The sequence below is a fragment of the Vespula pensylvanica genome, chromosome 2, assembly GCF_014466175.1.
Source record: "Vespula pensylvanica isolate Volc-1 chromosome 2, ASM1446617v1, whole genome shotgun sequence".
Classification (NCBI taxonomy): Eukaryota; Metazoa; Arthropoda; class Insecta; order Hymenoptera; family Vespidae; genus Vespula; species Vespula pensylvanica.
In genome coordinates, this window is record NC_057686.1 from 16,589,026 (window position 1) to 16,601,525 (window position 12,500).

The 12,500-nt window shown below is 40.5% G+C and overlaps 1 protein-coding gene across 26 annotated transcripts in view; it reads right to left on the reverse strand.

Moving 5' to 3' along the window:
- The window catches only part of LOC122638198 (regulating synaptic membrane exocytosis protein 2-like), an 89,695-nt gene that overhangs the window by 13,734 nt on the left and 63,461 nt on the right, over window positions 1-12,500 (reverse strand). For 19 of the 26 annotated variants that reach the window (XM_043831005.1, XM_043831007.1, XM_043831014.1 and 16 more), the window contains 3 exons: window positions 12,317-12,500; window positions 6,776-10,083; window positions 4,378-4,557 (listed from right to left, as the gene is read on the reverse strand). The exon at window positions 12,317-12,500 is cut by the window's right edge and continues 54 nt beyond it. In XM_043831005.1, coding sequence (XP_043686940.1) covers window positions 4,378-4,557; window positions 6,776-10,083; window positions 12,317-12,500 — 3,672 coding nt within the window. Of the gene's footprint in view, window positions 1-1,728; window positions 1,934-4,377; window positions 4,558-6,431; window positions 6,630-6,674; window positions 10,084-12,316 lie in introns of those variants that run through there. The other 7 variants (XM_043831010.1, XM_043831022.1, XM_043831016.1 and 4 more) reach the window with 5 other exon arrangements.

The window sequence follows — 12,500 nt, forward strand, 5'->3', positions numbered from 1 at the left end:
GTATTAACCCTATTATGAAATAAATTGTATAATTATTGGCCATTGCACAGTGAATCTTGTGGTAGTATTAATACTACTATTAATTTTGAATAAACAAAATATAGCATATATAAAGAAATACACACACACATACACACATACGCGCGCGCACACGCACATATATTTTATTCTTAAATAAATATAAATAAACATATATATATATATGTATACATATATAAATATACAAAAATTGTAGCCACCATAATAAAAATAAATCACCGTGCGAATGGCCAACGTTACACAATATTTTTCTTATTCCCTCTTAATTAGAGAGAACAAGATTGAATTTTGTTTGTTTTTTAAAATATTTTCATATCTTCAATATTCAATATTTTCTTTTGATTATATTTTGTTTCTTCTTGTTTCTTTCATTTTATCCAAACAAAAAGGGGGAAAGACAAGCCACCTCGTTTGAGGAATTAAGTTCGAACGAACGCGGGGCGTACGGCACGGCGAACAATCTCGTCCAGTTTCTTTTCGAGAAGGGGAATGGTTTCATCGAAAAGGGATAGAGAATAGATATCGATAGATAGTGTGTTATCGATAGACAGACAGACAGACGACAGACAGACAGACAGACAGACAGACAGACAGACAGACAGACAGACAGACAGACAGACAGATAGATAGATAGATAGACAGATAGATAGATAGACAGAATATTGATAGATAAAACGAGATCGATCGATCGATTATATTATATCGTCCACGAATCGTCCTACGTTCGTTGCTCCCGCACGCGAGCAATTAAATGGGATTATTAATGGGAATACGATAAAATAGGCTAGAAGATGAAGAAAAAAAAACGAAAAAAGAAGAAGAAACAAAAAATAGGTCGTGTGGAGAGAAAGAGAAAAAGATATATATATATATATATATATATATATATATATAGAGAGAGAGAGAGAGAGAGAGAGAGAACAGAAAACTAAAGAAAGAAAAAAATATATAAAAGCAAAATAAAAAAGATAGATAAAGATAGATAGATAGACAGATAGATAGATAGATAGATAGATAGATAGATAGATAGATAGATAGATAGATAGATAGATAGATAGATAGATAGATAGATAGATAGATAGATAGATAGATAGATAGATAGATAGACAGATGGATAGATAGATAGATAGATAGATAGATAGATAGATAGATAGATAGATAGATAGATAGATAGATAGATAGATAGATAGATAGATAGATGGACAGACAGACAGACGGATGGATGGATGGATGGATGGATGGATGATGGATCGATAAAGAGAAAGAAAGAGAGAGATAGAGATAGAGATAGAGATAAAGAAGAAGCAAACGATCAGAAATTACGGAAGATGGTTAATTGGATTTGTGATATAAAATGGGATAAGATAGAGATAGCAATAGTATAAAGAAAAATAATGAGAATATAATACTAGTAGTATGAGTAAAAGTAGTAGTAGTAGTAGTAGTAGTAGTAGTAGTAGTAGTAGTAGTAGTAGTAGTAGTAGTAGTAGTAGTAGTAGTAGTAGTATTAGTAATAATAGAAAAAGAAGAAAGAAGAAGAAGAAGAAGAAGAAGAAAGAAGAAGAAAGAAGAAGAAAGAAGAAAGAAGAAGAAGAAAGAAGAAGAAAGAAGAAGAAGAAGAAAGAAGAAAATAGAAGATGAGGTAGTAGAAGAGATTAACAAGAATAATAAAAAAAGGAGATAAAGTACGGTTTAATGGGACGATGGACGGACCTGTCCCCGTCGCCGCTTCCCTCGCCATCGCTGCTCGCGGAGCTCGCTTGCCTTCCGCTCCTACCGCTGGCCGTGTCCTCCGGTAGGACTTCCTCGCTCCTGTGAACTGTAAAGGACGACTTCCCCTTCTTCCCAAATCCAAGCCGTCGTTTCCGTCCTTCCTCGCCCACGCATGTACCACCAACAGATGCACGTGGCATGTTATGGTTTTTTTGCGTGACGCGTGACACGATTTGTCGTAGTTGTTGTAGTTGTTGAATTTGTTGTTGTAGAGTCGTTATCGTAGTCGATGTTGTTTGTTGTTGATAGTTGTGTCGTTGTGGTCGTTGTTGTTGTTGATGTTGTTGTTTTATTTGTTGTTGTTATAATTGTTACCGACGTAGTGGACAGTGTTTGTGTTTCATATATTTTTTGTCATCGTTGTTGTAGTTGTTGATGTTGTTGATGTGGTTGTTTTCGATGGATTCATTTTATGAAGAGTAGTATGGGAGTGATTAGAGCAAGATTGATTAGTATATATACATATATATGTGTGTGTATGTGTGTGTGTGTAAAGACATATGTATATATATACATAGACATATATATATATATGTGTATATATGTATATACAATATGTCCACGTGGCAGTTTAATTTGTTGTTGGTTTAATTATTGTCGACATGTTGATGTAATAACGTATATGTATGTGTGTGTGCGTGCGTGTGTGCGAGTGTTTTCCGTGACGCGATCGCGAAGGTGGATCGACGATCGGCCATATCACGATGAAATGTCGTGCAGGTGGATACAGATCGATGACGTTAATGGGCCCCCAGCGTCGAGAGAGATGGTTGGTTGGTTCGGTAGAAGTAAAGTGTGAATGTGTTCATGTCGAAGAGAGGCGGATAGAGATGAGGAGGGATGGCGGAGAAAACAAGAATACGATTAGAATGTAGTTAGTGGCCCGTTGAGTGGGTTTTTTTTTGTTTTTTTTTTTTTTTTTGTATATTTTTTTTCATTTTTTTCTTTCTTTTGGTACTACGGCTACGGTGTGCTCTAGATATGATGGTCTTCTTTAGTTTCGTATATATATATTCTTTTTTTTGATTTTCTTTTTATTTTTTTTTGGGTACTCTCGTTATTTTCCATTTCTTTGTCTTTTTCATTTATTTTTTCCTTCTTTTTTGATTTTTTGTTCTCTTTGATTTTTTCGATCGAAACGCTTTTTCGACGAATGGAGGAAGAGATAGAAAGACAGAGAAAAAGAGAAAGAGAGAGAGAGAGAGAGAGAGAAAAAAAGAAAGAAAGAGAAAGAGAGAGATAATGAGATGAAGAAAGAACGAAATATAGATAGATAGATAGATAGATAGATAGATAGATAGATAGATAGATAGAGAGAGAGAGAGAGAGAGAGAGAGAGAGAGAGAGAGAGAGAGAGGGAGAGGGAAAGAGATACAGGTATAAGGTCGTTGTATACGAAATGACGAGGTTCGCGAACGACATACATATCTGCTGAAAGGACATATTCCCGATTGATATAGCGAGAGCACACCGTCTCTACCTACACACTAATAATGAATCCTATATACTATATGCGTAATTCTAATATTCAAGGGACTGCTGTATACGACATGAAAGTATACTAAGAAATATATAATATATATGTATAATATATTATAATATATAATATATTATAATATATAATATATTATAATATATAATATATTATATATAATATATAATATATTATTATATATTATATATATATATATACATATGTAAAAAAGAAAAGAGAGAGTACAGATAAACGCAAGGATAACAAACAGGTGATATCTATGTTCTATATCACGTATAAAAGTATTCTATATATGTGCGGATATACAAATATATACATACAATGTACGTTATTTATGCATATATATATATATATATATATATATATATATATATATAGATATATATATATGTACGTAGTGGAAGTATCATACTCGGTGTATATATTCGTACAAGTATTATAAGTGGAATAGGCGATTAAGAAGTAAAAAAAAAAAAAAGAAAAAAAAAAAGAAGAAGAAGAAGAATATAAAGATAGGAAAATAGTACGAAAGATCTTCCGAAATTTGTATAGGTAAATAGGACGAAAGTCGCGCTTCGCTTTCTCAACGGGATGTTTGTATATTTCATCTTTTTTATTTCCTTCTTTGTTCATTCTTTTTTTTTTTTTTCCTTTCATTCTTTCCTCGTGTTATACTTTCTTCCGATAATTCTTTCGTTCTTTCTTTTTTATTCTTTCTTTTGTTCTTTCTTTCCTTTTTTTTATCTTTCTTTTTTCTTTCCTTTTTTTTCTTTTTTTTTTTTTTTTTTTTTTTAACGAAAAGTGAACTGGGCGGAATGTCAAAGGCACCGCGTTATTACTTTTGTAATAATATTTGCCGTATCGTATATAACTTTTTAACGTATATAATATCGACAAATAGAGAGAGAGAGAGAGAGAGAGAGAGAGAGAGAGAGAGAGAGAGAGAGACAGAGACAGAGAGAGACAGAGAGAGAGAGAGAGAGAGAAAGAGAAAGAGAGAGAGAAAGAGAAAGAGAAAGAGAGAGAGAGAGAGAGAAAGAGAGATAATGGACAGCGTGACGATGTGTTACCTGTCGCGGATAGCTGACTCGTGCTGTTACTCTTCTTTCCAAGACCGGCCTGATACTGTACGGCGCTTCCGCCGCCGCTGCTACTTCCGCTTCCGCTTTTACTACCCGGTGAACTCTTACGACCCCTCCTCGAGGCATCATCCACGTGTAAACTCACGGCGGTGTCGCTCAAGCTACCATCTGTGAAGAATCGTTCCCCATATTGTAATCTTTTTTTATATTTAGCTATCCCCTTCCCTTACCCCCATCCCACCCCTATTTTCACTCCCATTCCCATCCACATCTCCCATCCCCATCTACACCCCCCTTGGATCGTTTCAAAGAAGAAGAAAAGAGGAAGTGGAGCAGGATGAATCTGGAACTTTGATCTGATTCTTTTTTTTCTTTCTTAAAAAATCGAGGAAACGAAGAATCACGTTCAACGCGTCCGAGCAACATGGCGAGCATCGATTAGCGATACTGTTACTGGGAATTTGTCAATGAATTTGTTAATTGTTTTTTTTTTCTAATTAATTTTTTCTAATTAATTAATTCGTGAATAATTTTGTTTAATTATTTAACAATCAATTGTAAAATTATTATCGCGAGTTAATGCTAAGCCGTAGTATATCAATTTCTTCTTATTCTTGAAAATTATTTCTTGCAAAGAAAAATTGTTCGTCTTTTTCCTGTTTCATTGTAAGAGATATTCATTTCTTAACGTTGAAGTGTTAATTGAAATATATCGAAGAATTGCATGAGATCGATGAAAATAGAGATTTAAAGGGTTTTAACGACAAATGAAAAGTGTACGAGTAATCTTTAACTAGGTATAGAGCAATTAATATTGTTTAACTATAAAAAAGAAATCTAATGTCGCGTCTTAATACTTTGCTATTGTCTTCTTTTTTTCGATCATTATGAAGAAGGAGGAAGAGGAGAAGAAGGAGATGGATGAATCTGAGAGATTTTTGTTTTTCTACAAAAATCGAAGAAAGGTCTGATCATTTTTAACACTTCGTCTGTCTTGGTAATCATCGATGAATGACGCTGTTACTGTGAATTTTAAAAACGAATGATTACACTATATGTTGATATATATATATATATATATATATATATATATATACACACATCGAATTATCGTATAACGTAATCGTAAATAATTAAAAGGTATCTTAAGGCAAATTATATGCTGCTCAATAATTAATTATTATTGATGTAGCTGAAGAAAAAAAAATTTTACTTGTATTTCTTCCTCTTTTTTTTTTTTTTTTTTAACGAATTAAACATACCATAAATTAATACTACCGGGATGCATAGGCATGATTTTGTATAACGTATAAGTAATTAGACGGCATTAATAATTAATTGTTCTCGTTGCTGCTGAAAAAAAGAGAAAAAATAAAATAACAATAACAATAATAACAATAACAATAACAATAATAATAATAATAATAATAATAATAATAATAATAATAATAATAATAATAATAATAATAATAATAATAAAATTATGAATAATAATGCAAAATTTTACTACGAACCCATTAAGATGAACTGTACAAAATTTCCTTATGACAATCAATTATGGAATAATTATTACATTATATCAATAATAAATATTTATTATATTGACGCCATTCGTATTATAATCAATTAGCTTCGATCTACGTTGAGAGAAGAGAAAAAAATGAAGAGGAAAGAGGTAGGATTAAAAGAACAAAAAAAAAAAAGGAAAAAAGAGAAGAAAAATGAGTCATCGTTGAAAAATTCTCTTTTTTTCGAATGGTAGGCCTTTGGGAGGCCTTGGAAGGGTAATTTTGGGCGATGGCCAAAATCAAAGAGAGAGAGAGAGAGAGGGTTATACAGTCAAAGGACTGCTAGGAACGTAGCATCTTCTCCTTCCATCTTTTATTGCGATCGATGAAATGTATCAAGAGAAAGAGAGAGAGAGAGAGAGAGAGAGAGAGAGAGAGAGAGAGAGAGAGAGAGAGGGAAATAGAATTCGTGACTAAGCTCTCTCCAAGCAAAGTCCGCATGATGATATATATATATATGTACGTATGTATGAATGTATGTATGTATGTGTGTATATAGAAGGGAAGAAGAGTCACGTTCGCGGTTCTTCGACCGATGAGATAGATCCAGCTGAAACTGTAAACGATTTAGAAGAGAAGCCTTTCTCAAAGGATCATGGAATTTGGGATTCGACATTTAGGAAAAAAAAAAAGAAAAAAATATATATATTAGGATGATAACAATAACAATAACAACAACAACAATAATAATAATAATAATAATAATAATAATAATAATAATAGCAACGAAAAGAAAATGGAGTATAGATGTAAAAGAAAGAAAGAAATATAGAAAGAAGGAAAAAAAGAAAGAGCAAAAGAGAAAAAGAAAAACTCACCGACTTTTTCGTCCGGTGGTGCGTCCGTGTTACTGAGACTCCTAGTAAATTGGCCCCGTTTTCCGGTATGTTGTTCGTCGTGGCCATTGTCGGTCGTCTGATGCCTCGTTGGCTTCTCGTAGGAGCTCGACTGGCCGGAGTACTCGCTGTTTTCGGGCATGGAGGAGGAGCGACGATCCCGCGGGTCGTCGTCGTCGTAACGTCGTCGTCGATGATCAACATCACCGTCGAGAACGTCACCATCGTTGATGATGACGGTCGTCGCCGAGTGACCGTCGACGGTACCGTCGGCGTCGCCGCCGGCGTCGTTATAAGATATTATTTTCCGATGGGTACGCCGATGGGACGTTGGGAATTCACCGTCGTGGTCGCGACGATTGGGATAATAATTATTAGCGGCGGCGTTTTTATTATGAATAGAAGGAGGAGGGAGGGCGCAGTATTGACACGACGACGACGACGACAACGACGGCGGCGGGTGCGGGTGCGGGAGTGGCGGCGGCGGCGGCGGCAGCGGCGGCGACGACGACGACGACGATCGTGGTTCGTGGTTCGTTTGGCGATGTTGATGATGTCGATGATGTGGTTGTTGATGATGATGTTGTTGTTGTTGTAGTTGTAGTTGTTGTTGTTGTAGTTGTTGTTGTCGTTGTTGATGTTGTTGTTGATGTTGTTGTTGATGTTGTTGTTGATGTTGTTGTTGTTGTTGTTGATATTGATGTTGATATTGTTGTTGTTGTTGGTGTTGTTGTTGTTGTTGCGTCGATGTCGGTTTCGCGATCGTACGTGGGTTTTCGTGTTGATGATCGTCGGCCCGTGGGTGGTAGTTTTTAGCAGTGTCGGAGGTAGCGGTTTGGGAATCAAAGAGACTTGAATTAGCGTTACCGGGGCGGGGTGCTCGGTTACGGGGCCTACGCGGATCGCACGGGCCAAATCCGCAGTTCTCGCTGCACTGGCTCTCGCTCTCCATCGAGTACTCGTAGTACTCGAGGGTGTCGCTTATCGCCACGTTCCTCTTACTACTCGGCTGTTGTTGCTGTTGCTGCTGGCGGTGTTGGGTCTGCATCGACTGCATCGCCGAAGGCTGACGCGACTGGTGCCTGCCGTCCTGCTGCGGCTGTTGCTGCCTCTTCTCTATAAGCTCGAGTTCCCTAGCCTCGGGGCAGCTGCTGTTTCGCCTACGATACCTCTGCCTCGCCTCGACTAACGACCTCCTCTCATCGCTCCTACGCGACCTACCAACGCCGGCTAAATCGGCACCGGAAGAGGACAGCGCCAGCTCACGGCACTCCGGACAGCTACTCTTTCGTCTAATACTACCGCGCGTCGAGGACGACCAATTCTGATAACGCGACTCGTGCGTGTTCGAGGAACGTAGCGACCCTGACCTAACGAATTCGCGAGCGGCGGCAGCCTCGTTACATTCGCGACACTCGTAATCCGGCAGGAGATCGTACCTCGAGGAGTCTACCGGCGGCTCGTCGTCGTAGTAATCTGATCTACCCGATCCTAATCGGTCTTCGCCTACAAGGACTACACCACCACCTCTACTACCACCACCACCAACAGCACCACCACCACCACCACTACCACCACCCCCACCACCACCACCACCACCACCACCACCACCACCACCACCACCACCACCACCATCGTCACGAGGGTCCAACTCGTTTTTCCGTCTAAAGTAATCGGCACCGACGACCGTCTCCATCGAGCCAAACTCCTCCTCGGAGTCCAGCATAAAGTTCGACCTTCTCTCCTCGTCCTTGCAACTTCCACGCCTGAGGAAGGTCTCGCTCGTACGGATGTAACCCTTCGTCTCGGGACAACTGCTGTTACGTCTCCTGCGATAAAGACGTCTGTTTCTGGCATCCATAGCCGCGGAACACGCCGTTGGATCCTCGTCGGAATGCAACACCGGCGTGGACTCCGCGCGTTGGATCATCATTCTCTTGCTCTCGAAAAAACTCGGTACGGCCAGGCTGTCCTTCCTCGACAATGGGACGTCCCGTACGTTCGAAGGTCTTACGTTCTCGTAGGAGACGACGTTGCTGTTATCGCCTCTGCTACCTCGTCTGCTTCTTCTCCTACGCCTTCGTGGGAATGTATTGACGTTGTAACTCTTATCGTTCTCGAGGCCACTCGGGGTGTGCGTTATCGTACGGTGATAATCGTAGTCGTCGGCGCTACGATACCCGTTGTAATAGTCGTCGACGATTAGAGTACCATCGTCAAACTGTGCGTTCCTCGAAGCGGCTGTACGTCGTGGATGTTCGTCCCGATAGTAATCGTCTTGATGACGACGATTATAAATCGAGCGATCGTTGTTACGCAAGTTCGTCGTCGTCATCGTCGTCGTAGTCCCCGTCATCGTCGTATTCGTCGTAGTCGCAGTCCCGGTCATATCGTCCCCGTTCTCGTAACCGTATCGTTCGACGTCCTCGTCGAGGTCCTCGTCCTCGTCGTCGTAGTCCTCGTGATTTCGACGATCGATGAAACCCTCGTCCTCGTCGTCGTAATCGACGTCCCAATTTTCGTAACGTTCGTAATCGTCCTCGAGATAGGAGTCGGTACTTTTTGTTCGTCTACGTGGCGGAAGAGAAGAAATCATAGCGAGCCTCCTCGCTTGCTCGTACTCGTCGTCGCTTCTGGTTGCGTTGTAACAATTGTCCGAGGATGATACTGTCTCGTCGATGCTGCAATAAACGTGATCGTTCAAAGGATCGCAGAGGTCCGGATTGTCGAGATTCTTCGTTCTCTTCTCGGCGGATATGTGCGCGTTGAAGGTGGTGGCGTCGTGATCCTGATAAGAAGAGGACTCGACGTATTTCCTCTTGGTAGTGTCCTCGCGGCCGAAGGTGGATCTAAGGTCGTCGGTGAGCGTCGTGGCGGTGGTAAGACGGCGCGGATCTAGGGGTGGGTAAGGTCGATGGTGATGATAGTCCTCGATTATGCTCGTCGTCCGTTTATCGAAGCTCGGCACGTAAATCTCTGTCTCGCCCGCGCTGAGCTCCGAATCGTAACCGTAAAAAGGCTTGTGATCTTGGCTCGTGAGGTAATCGTAATTGGGCTCCTTGTTCAGCAAACTCTTTGGCGGCTTATCGTCGCCGTTCGAATCGTAGTAGGACTTGCTCTGATCCCCCAACGCCGGTATCTTGTCGCCGTAACCGGCGTCGCTCAGAGAAAGATTTCTCTTCAACTTCCTCCTCGCCGTTCTGAGACTGTCGTCGCTGAATATGTTGCTTGAAATGGTCTCGTACTCGAAACTCTTGGCTCGGCGCGACAACAGGCCGGTGTCCCGTAGCCTAGTGGTACCAAATCGATCGCTGAACGGATCATGTATCACATCGTAATCGAAGCTTCTAGCCTTGGAAAACAAAAAAGACCTACGCGGGCGTAAGCTAAAATCTACGTTCCTAATGTCGTGACTTTTATTATCAACTGCGACGGCGGTGGCGGCGGCAGTGGCTAGCTGCTGCTGCTGCTGCTGCTGCTGTTGCTGCTGCTGCTGCTGCTGTCGTTGCTGTTGCTTTGGCTGTTGGTGGGCTAAAACGCTCGAGGTTAAGAGAAACGGTGATTGTTGGAGTAGTCTCGTGATCTTGGCGCTTCGCGGCCTCGACTTTACGGCGCTCGTTGTGCTAGTACGATCCTGCCAGCTACGCGAGCGTCTACGCAAACCGGACTCCAAGCGGTACGCCGACGAGGAGGAGTTGTTGGCGCGAAACTTCTCGACGAAACGATCGTTGAAGTCGACCTGCAGGCAGTCCTCGACGTATATCTCCGGTATACGATTCTTCGAGCTACCGGTGAGCTCTTCCGGCTTGAGTATGTAACCCTCGGAGACGCTGTACTCGCTGGTCTCCGGACTGTAATATCTCAGCATGTTCTCGTCGACGGTCTGCGATCTCGTGAACGGCGTACGCATCTTTCTGTACAACGAGCGTACCACTGCGGACTTGCTCCGTACGAGGGGATGTGGGACAGGATTGTGCTTCGAGGGGTTTTTGCTCCTGGGCTTGGAGGGATTCATGTTCGGGGGGCAGTGACATTCGCTGCAGGGAACCCTAAGTCTGTGCCTGCGCCTATTGCGCCTAGGGGGCGGGGGCAAGGGGAATATGACACCGGGTATTAAAACGTTTTTAACTGTTGGTCTGCAAACAATGTTTTTCATATAGAGAGTTTTAGCGCTCCTGCGGAAACATTACCATAGTGAGCCCATTCTTCATATAATTAACCATTTTTTTTTGTCTTTTTCTTTTTCTTTTTTTTTTTTTGTACTTTCTTTCTTTTCTTTGCTCTTTTTTTTTCTTTTTTCCTTTTATCTTTTCCTCCTGTTCCTCTTTCACTCTACCGCACGTTCGCGATCGATCGAACGAGAGTTTTCTTTCTTCTTTTAACCCGGGTGAAACAATGGCGCCGGACGACGTATCTCGTAATTCTTTTTTTGTTTACTTTTTACTTTTTGCGATTTCTTTTTTCTTCCCCTCCCTCCCCCCCGCCTATATCCGATACCTTCGACGAATTTGCGATTTTATTTACATTTTCGTTCGCTCGAATTCCTTCTTTTCTTTTTGTTTCTTTTCTTTCCTTTTCTTTTCTTTTCTTTTCTTTTCTTTCTTTTCGCTTTCTATCGCGCGCCCTCGTCCAATCGTGTCCCTAGTAGTACCTAGCCACGTTCGACCAACGCCACGCACTTGATCCCTGTTTTCTCAGAATGGGGCATCATTAAATGGACATTGACAGTGTGCATAGGAGGTGCAGCCTATTAGTAAAACTAAGATTAGATATATCGTAGAGAGCGCATGGGATTACTATTTAACTAAGAAGCAAGCGAGGAAGGATGTATAGTGCGACTATAGGGTGTCCATTCATTTACGACAATGTCCATTTAATTCAGGGATTTTCCTATCGCATAATAATAGGCTAAACACCACCGATCGTTCCGCCCCTTTCCGCTTGTTTATCTGTCTTTTCAATTTTTTTTTCCTCGACTATATCTTTTCGACAATTAAGAAGAACTTTCGTCCGTCGTGATAATCGAATTTTTCCATGCAGCGTTCAATACGTTGTGATGGAAAGAAAAAAAAAAAAAAAAGAGAAAATAATTCACACGTTTCCGATTGATCCTTATTAGATATGAAAATTTCGAAGAGTTTGTCGAAGAGAAAAAAAAAAAAAAGAAAAGAGACAAAAGAAAAAATGAAAGAAAGAAAAAAAAGCGAGTCGGAACTGTCGTTGGTCGTTTTTCTCCTTAACAGGAATAGTTATACATATATACATACATATATATATATATATATGTGTGTATGTATATATATGAACTATGAAATTTGCTTGCTTTGTACAGTCGATTGCGACGATGATATAAATGTCATCAGAGAGATGATGTGATATCATATATTCCTATTTTCTTTCTTTTTCTAAACTTTTTTCTTTTTTTTTTTTTTTGTTTTCTTTTTCTTTTCCCTGATTTCGTTTTGTTCTGTTTTGTTTCGTATACGTTTCGTTTCCCTTTAATAATCAATGAACTATACTCACATTAATCCCCTCGATCCACGTGGTCGTTCCGATTGCGTACTGAAGGCACTGCTCGTTATGGAGGCTATGCTCTCCATGTCGGAGTCCCCAAGGTCACCAAGGACATCTTTGTCCGGACTTAAATGCCCCCTTCGTGGTCTGTGCAGTCTGTGAGCATTACTGTGCGGTAAGGATAATGGATCAT